Source organism: Peromyscus eremicus, chromosome 7 (assembly GCF_949786415.1).
Source record: "Peromyscus eremicus chromosome 7, PerEre_H2_v1, whole genome shotgun sequence".
Taxonomy (NCBI): domain Eukaryota; kingdom Metazoa; phylum Chordata; class Mammalia; order Rodentia; family Cricetidae; genus Peromyscus; species Peromyscus eremicus.
The window spans coordinates 20,496,264-20,515,174 of record NC_081422.1 but is presented as its reverse complement, the minus strand read 5'-3'; the positions used below and the strand labels follow the sequence as shown (position 1 = coordinate 20,515,174).

The following is an 18,911-nucleotide window of genomic DNA, read 5'->3' as shown; positions in this document are numbered from 1 at the left end:
ACTGAAGGTATTGACGAGTAAACTATCGAGTTTAAGCTCTAGGGGATATGGGGAAACCATGAGCATTTCCAAGCCGTGTTCTTCCATGAAGATGAACTTAGACAACACCATGGTGTTTGTGGTTGTTGGGAGCTCAGCGAAGTCCTAAAATGGATGAGTGAAGTGGTGTGGACTCCAGCCATACAGACTGAAGTTAAGACCTGGAACGTGGAGGTGACCTCTTTAGTGCTGTAGAGATACTATGAGGCCAAGACTGCCTTTCTCTGGTCCAGGGTGGCTTCTGGTTTAGGGAAGCGTTGAACATGCTGAGCCCAACCCTTCTCTGGGCTAGGATCCGAGCAACTTCCTTGGAACAGACCCTGTTACTTAAAGAATGTGCTAATGAACGCTGTTCTGCAGGGGTAAACCGAAGTGAACTCCAAGGCCCAGGCCCTGGGGCAGGTTATGCCACTCGCAAGTCCGTGCGCGCGGGCTGCACGTGGAGAGCGCAAGGCTGCCTGGACCGCACGCTCGCCATCCTTGTTTCCCGGTCGCCATGACGACGAGGCTGCCCGCAACGGCGGCGGGGGCTGGTCGTTGAGGTTGCCAGGTGAGTCCGGCCCCGGACCTTGTCCTGCAGTGACCCAGCTCCATCCACCTGAACACGGACTATGAGAAGATGGTGGGGCCGACGAGGAGTAAGCTTAGGGAATCGGACCCCGACGCGCCGCAGTCCTCCCGCAGCGCGCAAGCCAGGCGGAGGCGGAGTGCCGGGGCGGTGGAGCCCCCGCTGGAGCGCGGAGCGCCGCCGGAGAAGCCCAAGCGGTCCCTGCTGCAGCCTTTCGTCCTCGGCGGCAGGAACCTGCCCGGGGGCGCCCGCAACTATGCGCAGCGGAAGATCCGAAATCTGAACGCGCAAAATTACTTTCAGCTGGAAGAGGCCACCAAGACCCTTCTTCTCGGCCGCTTCCAATTCCTCCACAGTCTCCTGGACCAGCTCCGCGAAAAGGTGCAGACATTGCAGCTGCATCGCTTCTCCCACAGGACCCTCTTTGGCGTAGGTGAGCAGAGCCTGCTCAGAGGGCTCCACCCCGGGCCAGGCAGGAAGCTTGAAAGGGTTTACTTGGGTTCTTGAGATTTCGTTCACCAGTGTTTGGGGTGTTGGAAGATTTGATGGTGAGATCTGAGACTCGCTTGCTAGGAATTCTCAGCCTTCTAGTTCCTGTTTTAAACTATCTTGTGGTTTTCCGATTTAGTGGTCACCTGCTTGCCAACAAAAAGTTACCCTATCAGAGCAGCCAGTTAACACAGTGTGAAAGTGGTTGGCTACCTTCTGGATAGAGTTATGTTACTTTGTATTTTAAATAAAAGTTTCTTAGCTGGGAGGAGGAAGGAGGGGGGGGGGGGGAATAGACGGTGTATTACCCCTGCTGACACCCACTTGCTCCCACCCTGATGAGCTTTAACAGCCGCAACCTAGGAGTTTTTCCATGTAAGCGTTTCCTCCATTTACACCTCTAATTTTCTGTAGCTTCTGAGGTAACTTAAATGTTGCTGCTGTCTGGTATTTGAGCCGAGAGCCTTGGCAGACTAGCTGCCGTTATAAACGGAGACATAAACACCCCAATACACGCTTTGGTCGCCTCTTCCCCTCATACGCTATTTGGCTGCTGAGGTAAAAATGGTTGTCACATTGAAGTGCTAACAGTAATTGAGGAAGAACTGAACTTCGTATTTAGATTTGCGTCTGCCGTCTATGCCAACAGACCCACGCCACATCCACAGTCAACAAGGGCTGTTTTCTCAAATCCAAGCTCAGGCGTGCGGGGGTGTGGCACCTGGTTTCCCGTGAGTGGTGAAAGAAACCGTGGCTGCCTTTATTAACTGAATAATGCCTTTATTAACTTCATTAGCTGGCTTTATGCACTGAGCTCAGGAGAGACAGCCAATACTCCAGAATGGAAGTAGATTGTAGATCAGAGAGGACTTCTAGAAAACGGTGGGACTTGAGTTCTAGCAAAGGGCTATACGACTGTGTGGAGCTGAGAAGTGTGTGTGTGTGTGTGTGTGTGTGTGTGTGTGTGTGTGTGTGTGTGTGTGTGATGCTGACAGAATGGCAGGATCTCAGTCTTAACAGTATGACAGAATGGCACGAGAACAAGATTAGGGTGAAAAGAAAGGTGTGAAGAGCAGGAGGATGCTGTAGGGGGAGACTCCATAGAGTACAACTCAACAATGGCTGTGAGGCATCTTATTCTCTGTGTAAAGGCACAGATTCTTTTCTTTGTTTTTTAAATGATTATTTATTTTTTAAGATGATAAAATTACATCGCTCATCCCCCCTTTCCTCTTGTCACATCCTCTCGTGCATCCCCTTGCTCTCCTAAAAATTCATGGTCTCCTTTTCTTTAAATGTTGTTATTCACACACACACATTCCTAAGTACATAAATACAACCTGCATGGTTCATATAATGTTACTTGTATGTATATGTTTTCAGAGCTGACCATTTATTACTGGATAACAAGTTGGTGTACTGTTCCTTGGGAAGACTGTTCCTTTAAATATTCTTTATGAATAACAAAGTGCTCACTTTATAAATAATGTTTTATATACATATATATATATATATATAGAGAGAGAGAGAGAGAGAGAGAGAGAAAGAGCGAGAACATGAATTGTTCACATTAAAGGGAACAATTCTACGGCATTTGGTAGCTATGTGACGTTGGCACTGAATGATTCTCCCCTCACCCCTTGGGAAGTTGCTTGATCAGCGCATGCTTTTGAGATTATATAGGTCGGTCGGTCGGTCAGAGTGTGTACTGTGGACTGGGGAGGGACTGAGAACGAAAGCGGGAAGAATATGGGAAAATTTTTAGTCAAACCAGGATACAGTGGTCTAAATGATGGCAGCAGCAGCAGCAGCAGCAGGGGTGGAGAGAAGAGACCCGTAGAGAAGGTAGCAGATGAGACTGAAGCAGAAGCAGAAAAGGCAGGAGGGGAATGAAGATAATTGCTCTGGGCGTTATCCATATCTGAGATGGCAAGGAGATTTCCAAGGCAGAGTAAAGATGTTTGTGGAAAACATTTGGAGCTGATTTTAAGAGACAAGTGGGAAAGGAAAACTGAGATGCGTCTAAGTATATTCTGGGAAGTAGCGGGGAGGAGAGACAGGATCAATTTTTGAGGATCTTTGGAAAACAGATGGATCGATCACATATTTGGCCTTTTGTGTGAGTGTGCGGGGTGTGTGTGTGTGTGTGTGTGTGTGTGTGGCGCTTACATGTGAGTATGGGGTATGCACTCTACTGCACACACTTACAAAACCCAGAGCAGGACTTGGGCTGTCTTTTTCTATTACTCTCTACCTTACTTGCTTGAGACAGGTCCTCCCCCTGAAACAGAAGGTCACCATTTAGTCTAGGCTGGCCGGCCAGGGAGCTCTCAGAAGCTCTTGTCATCACCCCAATCCTGGGTTTCACAATATGTAGCCACACCTGGCTTTATCACACGGACCCGGCGATTTGGTCTTAAGTCCTCAGGCTTGCAGGGCAAGCTCTCGTACTCTCTGAAGGCTGCTCTTCCCTCTTTCCGTTTTGAAAATGTCATTTTAAATATTTTCCATTATATATCACTAACAAGAGACCGGAAAAGAAGAAATAAATGTAGCTGAATTGGACAGTCTCTGTCACTGTCAAGTAAACTTTATCTCAGGAGTATTTTTTTTTTCTCAGTTGAAGGTAGAGGTTATAAGTTTTCATTTCAGAGTGGTGCAGAAAACATTTGCATTTGTTTTCTGTGAGGGACTGCATAGTGTCTACTGAATCATTGTTTTAATAACCTTTTGAAAACATAAAGAACATTTTAGCTTGAGCATAGTACAAAAACAGACCGTGGGCCATAGTCTGCTCATCTTGATATAAGCACGTCTGAGAAGAATTTAAGATGGCCCAGCATGGTGTTACATAGGCAATGAGGAACAGGGGTGGGAAATTCAGCATGGAGATGCTATGTCTCTTCATTGTAATTCATAAATTACTTTGCATTTATTCTGTTAGCCAAGATGATAGTTTTGAAAATTGTTTTAGAAGGTTAATGTTGGTGGCTTATGAGGTATCTTGCCAAGTGTACTTGGGGCAGCCATGGGAAATGCTTCCACAAAGTCTCTGTGGGACTCCTGCAGTAGTTGAGTGAGTTAGCTCCTCCATGCCAGCAAAGCCATGGGGAATTATCAAAATTCAACTTTCAAAACTTTCAAAATATGAGTGAAAGCTTATTGTGATGAAAGGGAATTCACTCAGGAAGAGCCGAAGGAAGAAGCGGGGGCTTCGTGGCATTTAACTTGTTCTACCCCCTCCTTGTTCCCTGCTTCATGATGTCCTTGAAAACAGGGAATCTCCTGACCACTGTGTTTGGATCTCTGCCAAAAGCTACATACCTAGAGCAGCATGAAACTGGACCTGTTCCTCATTCCCTATTTGCCTCATGTATGGGGCTCATCCTAGCCCTTGAGGGTGCCTGGATCCAGGTGCTCATCGGGAGCTGACAGTTCATCAGGGCCTGAATAGAACAACCTAGCTTGCAAATGCATGGCTGAACAATGACTTTCTGCACTTAATTATCGCTGTGTTAACACTACAAAATTAGTGTTGTAGGCCAGACTCTGTGGGCCAGAAAGAAAGGATCTTACCTGGGCATAGTGTATGTACTTTAAAAACATTTTATATAAAGGAAAGAAAGAATAAGAAACAATAGAGAATCATACTGAACAATCACAAAAAGGTCAAGCTATCCACTCCATCACTCTTAAAAATGGACTAAGAGAGATATGTAAAGCTTCCAGGTCCTTCCCACCGACAGAGGGAGCATGGCTCAGTTTGTTTCACATCCTCCTGGACTGTTTTCCTGGCTCAAGTAGACAGAAGCAGCTGGTGTCCAGCTTAGTGAGCTCTTACTGTAGGCTTACATTTGAAGTGCTAAGTGCTTAAAGACATTTAATAACAAAGCAGTTTTTAATTATTTCTTTATTTTTTTTTCTTTTTCAGCTGCCTTTGTGGGGATTTTGCACTGGTAAGATTTTTGTCTCAGCTTGAAATACATAGAAATATATGGCTTAGGTTTTGCCATTACTCTTTGTAAATAAAAAAAAAACCATACCCATGTCACTTTATACCCATGTATAACTTCCGTACAAAGTACATGTGCACAGCAGCGTTCACAGTGCAGATACCCTGGGGGATAGTAAGGAATACTTCATGCGTATAGATGTTTTGTTTGGATGAGTACTTATGCACCGTGTATGTCCTCATGGAGACCAGATGAGGGCGCCAGATTCCCTGGAGCTGGAGTTAGAAATGGTCGTGAGCTGCCATGTGAGTGCTGGGTCATCTTAACTGCTGAGCCTTCTCTCCAGCCCCACAAATTAATTTTTTTTTTTTTTGCTTTACCAATAACTCACCACTCTATTTTTTTTTAACTATCTCCCACCCCCACACAGCTTTTCAGTTTATCTCACCTAACGCCTTCATTTTCCTGTAATACCTGTACGTTATTGTTGACCTAAGTTTAGAACTAAAGTCTCAGGGATGCCTGCAAGCTAAAAGTCAGAAAAGAAGATGAAGTTTACTTTCTTTCTGAACTGGATATGGTGTGCACACCTGTAATCCCAGCACTTAGAGGTCCAGGTGGAAGGATTTGGAGTTTGAGGCTATCGAGGCCTGCATAGAGAGACCCTGCCTCAAGAGAAACGAGTCTTTCCTCAGTGGGATGGCAGAAATGTTTTGAGCAGGCCAGTGTGCATTCCCTGGCCCTCTCTTTTTATGAAAAGGTTTTTTTTAAATCATGTATAAAAAACCCCAACAATTTCATCTGTAATATTTTCAGTTCTACCTGAGCTCAGGTTTTGTAGATGTAGGAAGGTTTCCTGGCCAGAGTTTCTTTGCCATCACATCTGCGTAGCAATTTTGATGTGAGCACGAAGGCTAGACCATTGCTGGTTTTCTGGCATATGACCTGTACGTAAATCCAGGGGAGAAACTATGTTGCTGTATGGACTTTTGTTTTTAATTTTGTTGGGAAGTGTTTTATAAACTGGATAACGCGTTCCCTGGCTACGACTAATCTGCCACATACACTCTTTTGTTACTGGCAACAGCCACTGAGTTTCACTGCTATGTACCTTCAAATACAGTCCTGCAGGGGACTTTAAAGGTCATTCATTCTTTGTATGGGCTTATACTTTTTAAAATTACTTATTTTAAAAGTGATTTTATTTAAATTATACTCAAAGTGCTTTTCAATGGTTACAAAAGTATTTTCCAACCCTTTGAATAATTCCTGCAACATGAGAAAACACAGCCCTTCCTGTGTTCTTAAGAAGCTTGGCATGGAAGAGCAGAGGGTGCCATAGGGATTTTAGGTATGCAAGTACATGGAAGAATGGGGTTAAGCAATTTGGAGTGTATGCGATGATGAATAATAAATGCTCAAGAATATACAAGTTCATCAGTAAATTGTAAAATTATCTCAACATTTATTATAAAACTTGTTTTCATTTAATGGCTTTCTGAGTTTTGAGACTGTTTCAGTGCTGGTTTTGAAGCCCATTCTCATTTTAATATATTTCTCTCCCCTCTAGGATACACTTAATAACACTTTTTGAAAATGACCGTCATTTTTCTCACCTCTCATCTCTGGAACGGGAGATGACTTTTCGCACGGAAATGGTTCGGTTCTTTCTTTTGATTAATCTGTGTTTTAAGGATAGTGGGGCAGTAAGGTAGAAATTCGGCAGGAACTGAAGTGGATTTTGGGTGAATCACCTTGTCTTTACGCCCTTTTCGTGGGAGTCGGTCAGTCCACTACAGACGTTGCCACCGCCTTTCATTTCCTCCAGTAACCAAACCTCTTGAAGTCCTTACGTTCGGGGACTTAGTATATCATTAGTGTTTGTGTGGCTCTTGAGTGCCTCAAAGGTAATATTCCCAAGGGCAGCATATAAACCACTGTTAAGTAAGAACAGAGCTGTGGCAGGCCTTTTGGGGCAGACACTGGATGCAGACAGCAGTCCTGTGCTTATTTCTGTGAGGACTGGAGAGCTGTCTCTGATTCTCAGGCATCTACTCGTTAGATAGAAATCATATCAGACACATGGGGCTGTGGTGAAAATCAAGGAGGGGGGTAAATGGATGGAAGCACACATTATAGCATCTGGCATAAAACAATAGCTTATTCCTAACAAAAACCATTTTATATTATTTCCTTATATGTAGACATTGGCATATTAGGTATTGTTTAGTAGTTGTACTGCTCTGTTACCTTCATAAGCTGAGGGGAAAATCTAAATTGTGTAGAAATGGCCAGTTAGGAACCAGCTAGACTTTAGGAGCCCCTGGTGTTGTTCAGCACACCAACACTAAAGTGAAGCAGGAATGAATGTGGAGTTTCAATTACTTTGATTTTTTTTTTTTAAAGAACTGGGTGTTTGCTTTATTCTTAAAAAACTTGTGGCACTTTTTATTTATTATTTATTTATGTATTTGTTTGCTTGTTTTGGAAAGCAACAAATTTATCATGAAAATAACATAAAACAGTATAGTCTCTAGAACCCTTGACTTTTAAGTTGAAATCCCCTTCCTGGTCTAGTGAGGCCATGTTCCCTGTGCTGGAATTCCCACAACAGGGTGATCTCTTTATGACACAGCATTTGGAACAGGGGATCTGTTCAGGTACCAGCTGCAGCTCTGAAGTAAGCTGGACCAATTGCCCAATTCTGATGAGCATATGTTACTAGTTAATAGAGTGGGCACTCTTTTCCAAATGTGGGATTGCACTTGGGCATGAAGACACTCCTGTTTTTGATAGAGTTTATTATATGTCAATCGCTAAGCATATGGGAAAACAGATTTAGTCAAGTTAAATCAGCGCTACGTACAACCACCCATCTAATCTGAATAATCTCAGATCTTTGGAATACTAGAATGGGCACCTGAAGATACATGCTTTTTAGTCAGAATGTTAACAGCAAGGAGTCTTTAGGAGGTCTTCTTCATGACTTTTTTTTTTTAACAGAAGAAAGGTGACCTAAAAGAGTTGTTTTAAAAAATATTCTATGAATAATTTAAGGTTTTATTGACATTGACTGTGTGTATCTTTCTTAAAAGGGACTTTATTATTCCTACTTCAAGACCATCATTGAAGCACCTTCATTTCTGGAGGGACTGTGGATGATCATGAATGACAGGTTAACTGAATATCCCCTGGTAATCAATACAGTGAAACGCTTCCATCTTTATCCAGAGGTAAGGAGTCTTTAGAATCAAATAATACTAGCAGACTATTCTCAAATAAAAGTGGTAAACATAAGGACATCAGAGGAAAACAAGAGGCTTGTTGTTTTAGATTTGTTAACTGTAGATGCTTTTAAGATCACATCATAACGTGTTCCTCTCTTAAAATTCAGCTGTAAAGTGCACTCCCATGATCTCAGAGAAATAATCTTAGCATGGGAATAATAACTCAGGCAGCAGATAGAAGAACTGGGACCAGGGCTCTGCCTGAGGCAATTGTCTGGCTTTGAGGCCACGAGGATAGGCATGGAGACCATATGAGGGGGCAGTGAGGGTGACAGCAGATTAACGACCTTGGACTTGCACCATCAAAGTAAGAATTATTTGGCCGTGTGGCCAGAAATCCATGAATGTTCTTTAAATGTTTAGCTTTACAAAATATGGTTTTTAATGGGAGTCTAGAAATTTGAGAAACAACAGAAAACATTGGGAAGATCCATTTGTGAATTCTTTTTTATTGAAAATAAAATTTTATACCATGTATTCTGATCACTGTTTCTCTTCCCCACCACCTCCTAGATCTTCCCACACCTTCTTTACCTCTCTCTTTGAAAAGCAAAACAATTGAACAAAAAGGAATAAAAAAATTGTCAAAGAAAGCACAAGAGACAAACACAAATAAAACCTACAGAAATACAAAGTTGGAAATTATTATACACAAGCAAGACGGTAGGACAAAAAAAAAAAAAGCCAAACAAAGTGATATGAGACAAAAAGTATACAAAAATACCACTGAGTTTTGTGTTGGCCATCTGCTTCTGGGCACATGGGCTTTACCTTTAAGTGTAGTTAATATCCCCACTGAGACTCAACTGTAGAAAACTAATTTCTCCTTTGCAAGTAGATGCCAACTAGAGATAGCTTCTTGGTTGGGGTAGGAGCTGGTGTTCATTTCTTACTCTTAGCACCTGGGACACTGTCTGACTTAAATCTCTGCAGGTCCTGTCCAGTTTAAGAGCTGTTGGTTAGTGCCAAGCTCTGCACCATATTGCTGCACCCTTAGGGCTACTGTGCCATGCAAGTCTGGGGTTGTTGGGTGGGCTTAAAGGGGTTTAGTGGGCAGTGATCAGTGTCTTACCTGGGGTCCCTAGAACCAGCCTAGCCTCCAGCAAAGCTGGTGGGGCTGTGGGAGCATAAGTATTTTTCAAGTAAGCTTATAAAACAATGCTTTTTATGGTCTCTTTCAAACTTTCTTTTTTAATATTTTTTTTTTTTATTTTACATTCCAACCACAGTTTCCCCTCCTCTCCTCCTGTTCCCTCCTCCATCTCCTTCCCATTTTCCCCATCCGCTCCTCAGAAAGGGTAAGGCACATCAAGTTGAGGCAGGACCAAGCTCCTCCCCCATGCATCAAGGCTGAGCAAGGCATCCCACCATAGGGAATAGGTTCCACAAACAAACCGAGCTACCCGTATGCAGAGGGCCTTGGTGGGTCCCTTGCTGGCTCCCTAGCTGATGGTCTAGACTCCATGAGCTCCCAGTTGCTCAGGACAGCTGTCTCTGTGGTTTCCTCGTCACGATCTTTCAAACATTCTTTGTACCATTTAGCTTACCTTCTCCCCTCTCGCACTATTACCTCCCTTCCCTCCCCTGTTAAAGTCCCCAGTCCTGGTTTTTCTTTTTTCTCCACATAGCACCTGTGTTCTACTCTCACCTTCAGAAGCTCCTTCCCCCTGCTTCCTATGTGGTCCCTTTTTACTTTCCCGGCTTCTGCAGTTACTCAATCTAAAGATTAAGAGCTAGGATCCACAATAAGAGAAAAAGTGGTATTTTCCAGTTCCATTCACTTACCTGAAAATTTAAATTCTCTTTATAGCTGAATAGATATCCACTGTGTGTATGTACCATGTTTTCATTATCCATTCGTCAGGTGAAGGACATTCAGGTGTTTACATTTCCTGGCTGCTGTGAATAGAGAGACGAAGAACATGGCTGGGCAAAAAGATTCTGTAGTAGGAGATCAAATATTTAGGTTATATGCCAAGACAGGTTGAGTCATATAGTAGATCTACTTTTAGTTTTTTTGAGAGCTCTCCACGATGATCTCTTTAGTGGCTGCACCAGTTTGCAGCCCAGCCAAAACAGAATGAGGGTTTGCCTTTCCCCACATCCCCACCAGACTTTGTTATTGTTTCCTTGGTCTTAGCCATCCTGACTGGGATAAGGTGAAATCTCAAGGTAGTTTTAGTTTGCACTTCTTTGACTGCTAAGGATGTTGAATATTTTAAATGCTATTTCTTAGCTATTTTTCTTCTTTTGAGAAATTCATGTTCATATCAATTGTCCATTTTTTAATTGGGTCATTGGTGTTCCTGATTCTTAGTTCTTTGAGTTATTTGTATATTTTGAACATTAATCTTCGATTGGATGAACAGCTGCAAAGATATTCTTTCTTATTCTGTGAACTTTTCTTTATTTGATTGCAAAGTAAACTAAGTACTGAAGGATTTTCAGTTTTTTGAGGTCTCATTTGTCAGTTTTTGGTCTTAACCCTGAGTGAAGGGAGTCCTTTCGTTCACTTATAGTCTGTAGGGTTCTGTCTATGTTTTCTTAACCAGTTTCAGCATTTCAGGTTTCACATTTGGTCTTTAGTCCATTAGGAGTTGATTTTTTTGTGCAGGATGTTAGATATTAGCCTAATTTTACTCTTCAAAATATAGAGAGGCACTTGTCTCAACATCATTTGTTGAAGATGCTATTTTGGTTATGTTAGTGAACCTTTATGGATGTAACTTCTGACGTTACTAGGAGGGATTGACACAATGTAGGGAAAGGGGGCTAGCGGAAGAAATCCACCCTGACCCTGGAGCCCAGAATTAGGGAAGGGTGGCTCAGATAAGGCCAGTGAGAGAAACACAGTTTAGCTCAGATCAGAGCCATCTCTGCCCCTGTCCAACTGACTTGTGAAACCAACCAATCACAGAGCAGGACAGCAGAATCCTGGCCCTAGGGCCCAGGACCAAGGAAAGAAACACAGCCTGTATTTGGGACCTGAGCCAGAGAAATGAAGTTCAACCACAAACTTACAGGTGATAGGGTAGGGAAAATCTGTAGGTCACTAAAAGTTAAAACTGTCACTATTTTCCTCCACTGCCAGTTTCCTGACAGGGCGGGGGAGGGGAGGAGTACTGATAGCTAGTCAATGTGCATCACAGCTTGAAGCACCTGGTGAGAGGAAACCTCTTTAATTCAAGAGGTTGCTCTGGGGTGGTGAGAAAGAGGGGAAGACCTGAACTTGATTTGCACAAGAAACAAAGCTGTGCATCTAGGGGACAGGCACTTGGTCTGGGAGACAGGTTGTCTCCAAAAGGACTTTTTACCTTAGTTCGGGAGGCTACAGGTGTCTAGCAGGTGGTCTAGTAGCTGTCTGTTCCTTGCTTGTTTTTCAGGTCTTTGTTTGGGGTTGACCCTGTCTTAGGAAGTAGCTTAGGGATGATATTTGCAAAAAGCAGATACCCAAAACAAATGCTAAAGAGGAGCTGGGAGCTCAAAGGCAGAAGGCTCTGTCTACATGACTTTATCCAAGTACTTTGAAACAGAGATTCACGCACACATACACATTTTAGGAGAATTATGAGCACAAGGAATTCATAGCAGGGCATAACTGAATATTAAGCTCTGTAACACCAAATAGTCTTTGCTAAATGGCTTCCCAGACCCTTGGTCTGGTTAAGGTATAGCTTATAATATACAGCTGGATTTCTATTTCATAGTCCTGTGGTTCGCGCCACATACCCTTAGGATTATCATGTCATTCTGGTAGTTGATGTGGTTTTTAGGCATCATAACTGGGTAAGAACATTGCTTGCCTCCTTCTGTTGGAAGCCTTCATGGTGCTTTCTTGAGGGCTTTTGAATTTTGTCAATGGCTTCTTATGTATCCAATGAGATGCTATGTGATTTCTGATCTCAAGTTCATTCATTCAATGGATTTGATTTATCAGAATTGGTATCACCAAGTGAACTGAGTGGGTTTAAAAAAAGCACACAGGTTGGTAGTGTGGGAGTGGTGGTGAAGAAAGGGGAAGAATTGGATGAGAGCGAATGGGAGGTGGATCTGCTCAAAACAAATTATATACATGTATGGAATTCTAAGAAGATAAAAGTAACAAACCAGAATCTTTATAGAATCCTATGTTCATATTCAAAATTGTCTTATTTTATTCATCTGTTTTTGTTGTGTTGGTCTTCATTCAGATGTTCATTCATACTCCCTTTGAATTATTTGTACATATTTATAACTGATATTTTGTGTTTATTGTACTGTGTGTTCTCTATATTGTTTCTCTTAGAGAAAATTACTACAGGAATACTGTATTGGTTCTTTGTGTTGTGTTTTTACAGTGGAACTTGGGCATCTGGGGCTAGACCATTGCCTGGGTCTTTTGGTAAGGAGATCTATGCTGCCATTGTTAAGTGGGCATTTGGACCCTTATTTACTACTGGCCAACTTGAAAGATTTGAATCTTCTGTTTTTGTGCTTGTGATTCAGTCTGGGAGCCACTCAGTGGTAATGTGCTATTGGGGTATAAGATGTCATTCTTGCTCAGCTGAGGCAAGATGCAGCTCTGAAAACATGAAGGGACTTTTTATTGAGCTAGAAGGCTTTCCCTGAAGTTCCTCCGAAATTGAGGTTAGAGTACCAGAGAGAGACAAAAGTGAGAATTATCAGAATGGTGCACAGGCATTTAACATAGGTCTCCAGCTGACAGTCTTAGAGTCCTAATGGGTAGGAGAAGAAGAAGGCTCCCTTGGAGTGCACCAGCGACTCAGGGCTTAAGATCATGGGGACCTGAGGTCACTATAGAGAGGGTCCAGAGTGCTAATTGTGGAACACATGCATGGCTTAGTCCACAGATACTGTGACAGTGGGCATTTGGGGTTACAGGAGGGAGATGCTATCTGTGAGATGTATGTATGTCTTAGTTAACAGCTTAGGTTTGTATGGGGGAGGGTGGTTCTACCTGTGAAACACACACATGGACTTGCTGCAAAGATCCTCATGTCTTTATTGACTATTAACTGTATTTTCGGTTTCCTCCTTGATGATTTAAAAGTCATTGTGAAAATATGATAAACTGCTTGTTAAACCATGATGTCATTGCCAAGACCTGAAGCTGGGTGTTTGTTCTGAGTTGTATTTCCATCTTGAGATGATGAAAAATGGGGAAAACCTCAATTAACTGATAACTACAGAGTATCACAGTTTTGTATGTTCACGCTTTTTGTGTTTACACTGCCAGTATCTAATCTGTGTGTTACAAATATAAATCTAGAACTATTTTTTTGAGGTTAAATATATTCCACATTTATTCTATGCCAACCTTACACAGACGTCCTCTCACTCCTTTCATAAAAAATGATTATTATTAAGTTAAATTGAAAGATGAGCTGATGTTCTGAGGCTGAAAGATCACTTGCAAACATTGAAATTATAATATGCAGAGTGAGAAGTTTTTTATCAGATTTATTTTGTTTTTAATTATGTATAAGTGTTTGTCTCTGTGTGTGGGTTTATGCATGTGTGAGTTCAAGTGCCCATAGAGTTCAAGAGGGGGCATCGGACCCCCTGTAGCTGGAATTAGAAGTGATTGTTAGTTACCCACCCTGGGTGCTGGGAAGGGAACTATAGTCCTCTGTAAACGCAATGTTTTCTTAACCACTGAGCTATCTCTCCAGCCCCAGAGACAGAATTTGAGTTCAATTTTGACTCCAAAGCTATGCTTTCCTTACTATGTCAAAGTTCATACCAAGAGAAATATAATTCTAGATTTAGCATATACATATAATGTGGTACTTTATTTTGTATAAGCATGGCAAAGTCACAAGAATACCAATGAAATTTTTAACAGTATGCCATATTTTTAAAAGACAAAATTATGAATCTACGGGTTGGACTGAGAAAGAACATTATGAAGTTGCTCAGTGATGTATGTCATTGAGTAAGTGCAGCTTCATGCTGTCAATGCCAGAGGGGGTGACCAGGGTGACTTCAAATGTTAAGTGTCAGTTCTATGTGCTTTTTTTTTTTTTTTGAAATTCTTTTTTTCCCTTTCTACTAAGAACTCTCATATCTTTGATTTAAAATCCACCAAGTTAAAAAATCCCGGGTATAACATTTTATTTTATTTTATTTTATTTCTGTCTTTATTTCCCTCTCCTGCTTCTGAACTTTCAAAAGTAGGTTTCCGGTTGAAAAGAACTGGCTACCTCAGTCTTGTCACTGGTCAAGTTTTTAATGTGCCCTGGAGTTCTTACTCCATTGCATTGTAGTTTCTAAAATGACGTGTTTTAATAATAAAGAAATTTAGATTATACTCTTATATTTGGCTGTATGGTTGTATTGTTATAATTAAATTGACTAATCTATGTAAATGTTACTAATATATAATTTCATACTATTTCTCAAATAAGTTTGCTTAGGTTTATAACATTAAGGCAAACATCACAGAACGGTATTTTAGAAAAGCTCTCTTTATGATCAGAATATGTTTTCTTCTATCTTCTCTTTTATAGGTAGTCATAGCCTACTGGTATCGCACAGTCGTGGGCATAATGAATTTATTTGGGTTGGAAACCAAGACCTGCTGGAATGTCACCAGAATAGAACCTCTTAAAGAAATCCAGAGCTGTGAAGGCACGTGTCCTCCTCTGCGCTGCTGTGTGCTCACTGGTGTTTCCATAGACATCTGATGTTGTGACACACTTTAAGGTTTATTGTAGCTAGAGTTTTCCTGCCTGGCCCACAGTCAGGACAAATCTCTCTCACCTGCCAGTCCCACAGCCGCTCAGACCCGACCAAGTAAACACAGAGACTTATATTGGTTACAAACTGTATGGCCGTGGCAGGCTTCTTGCTAACTGTTCTTACAGCTTAAATTACTCCATTTCCATTAATCTATACCTTGCCACATGGCTCGTGGCTTACCGGCATCTTCACAAGCTGTTTCCCATCGTGGCGGCTGGCAGTGTCTCCCTCTCAGCCTTCCACTTCCCAGCTTTATTCTCCTCCTTGTCCTGCCTATACTTCCTGCCTGGCCACTGGCCAATCAGTGATTTATTTATTGACCAATCAGCAACACACTTGACATACAGACCATCCCATAGCAGTTTATTATAAACTGTGATCAATTTTATTTAAGACAGTAGAGAACTGATTCGTCTCAGTAAATATTTTACACCTTAGTTATTTTTTTGAGAAGACTACATGCTTAGCAATTTGAGTATAAACTGGAAATTTAACTCCCAACATCAGGTACTTTGGAGTAAAAATCCATTTCAGAATGAGATGGTACAAAGAATATTTGTGGTAACATTAGTGCATTCATTTGGGGGGCAAAGGGCCAAATATATACTTGCAATAGTTACGGATTAGTTGATGTTAATAATCAGCTATTATAAATATTGCTTTATCTTTGTTCACACTACAAGAGGAATTTTAATGAAACTCTCCCCGAATATCTTTTTTTTTTCCCTTGGTTTTTAAAGACAGGATTTCTCCATGTAACTTTGGAGCCTGTCCTGGAACTCACTCTGTAGACCAGGTTGGCCTTGAACTCACAGAGATCTGCCTGCCTCTGCCTCCGGAGTGCTGGGATTAAAAGCGTGTGTCACCAGCCACCACCACCTGGCCCTGAATATCTTCTATATTGGTATCTTTGCCCAAAACAAATAAACAAACAAAGACACCAAAACTTTGTTGGAATTATGTACTAGTTTCCCACATGCCCATGAGACTCTGTCCATAGCCACATAGAAACATATATCTAACACACAGGTGTTTTCAATGTCTTTATACATGACTATTTTTCTACAATATTGCTACTTGCTACATTTATTTAACTCTTGGAATATGAAAACATTTGAATTTCCCATACTTTTTTTTATTGATTCCCTTAAAAATCTAAAGTGATCCTGGGGAAGTTGCTTAAGGAGTGAACTTCTTTGTGATTTTTGCAACATACAGCAATGGAGACTACGGCTCATCAAATAAATTAGACTTCGTAGTGCATCCATCATCAAGCTTTGTAGTGCATCCATTATCAGCTTTTCTGAGGGTAAAAGGCATTACCTTGAACATGTGTGATAAAAGTTCTCAATCAGCAACAGACTAGTGTTTGGTACTTGAGGAGCTGGGAGACATGGGTCTTAAACTGGGAGAGCTTATACTATCAAGGCTGTTAGCAGTTATCGCCTATTACAAAAGTTCAGATGCTGGGTGTGTGTCATCAAGGGCAGACTGCACTGGACCACTTGCTGGCTGGGGATTCACATCTTACATACTGCAGAGCCATAAGGGATCTACATACTGAAGCGTCATTGCCAGCTTCATTGAAGCACATCTGTAAGGGTAGAGGCGGGTTCCATGCGATCAGGTAGATGGCTGATATGCTCTCAGTCAGTTTGAAAAAAGTGTCTGGATTTCGGAAGTAAAACGTTTGGGTGAGAAGAAGGAGAGTGAAGAATCCTACAACTGGCTTCTAGTGTGAGTCTTTGGACTGACAGGAAATGAAAAGTAGCTCGCGTGGGTATTGTTTCAGAGCATGTATTAGCTCAAGGTAGCTGAAAGACCTGAAACTGGAAATAATCAAGCGAGAAGCAAAACGTTCCAGTCCAAATATAGACTTGAGACCAGCTGTGCGTGGATGGTAACTGGCCGTAGAGAGAGCATGTGAGAGAGGCCATGTGGTCTTGGGATGAAAGGGTTAATGAACCAGAGCCAGCAGGGTTCTGCCTCCCAGCAGGCACAGCAGCATAACTGTTGTTATTGCAAGTTAGCACGGTTTTTAATGCTGCTTTCCCAAACATGACAATCCTTCATACCAGCTAATCTCAAATTTCTGCCTGAGAATCGTGTGAAATGTTGACTCTAAAGCACTCAGGAAGTTGTGTACACATGATCACAACCATATAGATCAGATAAGTTAACATTCTGTCTACATCGTAACAGATGAGGTGATTGGATCATATCACAGAGACTAAGGCTTTTCCCCGAGATTAGGGACTGTGTGTCACTCACCGGAGAGCCTAGAAAAGACAAAATATGCAGCGGCTCTACAGAAAGTCCCAGACACTGAGCAGCAGCATTATTGTCTAAATTAATGTGAACTCCAACATACCATCACATTATAGAAACAGGCCACTAGGGGGCAGTGTAAATGTAACCAAATGCATGTTGTAGGGGTTGGGGCTGTGTGAGAGGCCCTGGCTTTGGTCCCCAGGACAGCAAACAAAACATCCTCTGTGGTGGTAAAGATGATTCTAACATTAAAGACTGATCGTGAAAGCAAATACTTTCAGCAAACTTACGAGTTCTTGATTATAAAGCACTGAAATAATTTTGCTTATTAAATACTGACTAGTCTGTGTCTTTTTTGAAGGATTGGGAGACCCTGCTTGCTTTTACGTTGGTGTAATTTTTATGTTGAATGGACTAATGATGGGATTGTTCTTCATCTATGGTACATACCTGAGGTAAGACTAGTAAAGACTAGTAAAAACTAGTAAAGACTACTAAAGTGAGCGAGCCTATAAAGAATGGTTGATCCTTACTGACTAAATGAAAAGGAAGCGGATGGCACCAACTGACTGGTTCTAGGAAATTTTATAGAAATGATTTTCCCTAACCAATACCATGCAAACAGAAAACGAACCTCCACTAAAGACACCTTACAGGCCTCTATTTTATCCTCTTGAAGATTTTTGAAAACTAAGATATATTAACAAAAATGTTTAATGAAGATGCCTCTAGTTCATGTGTAAGTTATGACAACATTACATAGCAGAATGTTGTTTCTACTTTTATTCTTTTCGATGTGAGATTTTAAAAGTTATCAGACATTTTTATATCATTTGTGGAAGACACATTCATTAGCCAGTCTTTCATGATAATAGTATTACAATTTTGTTTGGAGTGTAAATGTGCCTAGTCTCAGGCCATGAAATTAATTATTACTATCATATATTATTCCCCTGCTTTCAATTGCTCCTTAAGAGAGCCAATTGAGTTAGCTTTTCTCATTGAAATTTAAGGCAAAGTCAACCATGGTTCTATCTAGGAACATTTTGTCACAAACTACAGGCTCAGCTGCCCTTTCTCTATTTCTTCTTGTTTTTACTTGAATGTGCTGTCTGGAGTTATCTTGTGAATTGGGTATGTGTGGGGGACCATAGAGAGAACAGCTATACCTGGTTCTACCCAGTCTAGCAACCTTGCACTGATGGAATGGTACCAACAGAGAACTTGTTTTTCATTTTTGTTGATTGATATAATATATATCCATATTGCTTAACTACTTTGTCAGATTTATTTGTTTCTTTCAGTGAAATATATTCCCAAGCCATGAGCTTTGTTTTCAGTGGTTATTTTTGAATCACATAAAATTAGAAGTAAAAAAAAAAAAAAATCTGGATTTAGGGTCTGGGGACAGTATCCCAGCAAGTGTCCTCCTCTATTGTGCTCTGCCTTATAATTTTAGACAAGACCTGTCACTGAACCTGGTGATCACTGAGAGGATAGATGTTCTGGCCAGTGAGCACCCTTGATCCTCCTGCTTCTACCTCTCAGTGCTGTTTTGGCGCC

At 41.5% G+C, this 18,911-nt stretch overlaps 1 protein-coding gene across 1 annotated transcript in view; it reads left to right on the top strand.

Annotated features, from left to right (window-relative positions):
* The first annotated feature begins 520 nt into the window (after positions 1 to 520).
* Dpy19l2 (dpy-19 like 2) overlaps positions 521 to 18,911 on the top strand; it is a 101,177-nt gene continuing 82,786 nt past the window's right edge. Inside the window, exons 1-6 of the mRNA XM_059267532.1 lie at positions 521 to 1,040; positions 5,028 to 5,052; positions 6,620 to 6,707; positions 8,145 to 8,282; positions 14,846 to 14,966; positions 17,710 to 17,803. Of these exons, the coding sequence (XP_059123515.1) occupies positions 659 to 1,040; positions 5,028 to 5,052; positions 6,620 to 6,707; positions 8,145 to 8,282; positions 14,846 to 14,966; positions 17,710 to 17,803 (848 nt within the window). The 5' untranslated portion in view covers positions 521 to 658. The remainder of the gene's footprint in view (positions 1,041 to 5,027; positions 5,053 to 6,619; positions 6,708 to 8,144; positions 8,283 to 14,845; positions 14,967 to 17,709; positions 17,804 to 18,911) is intronic.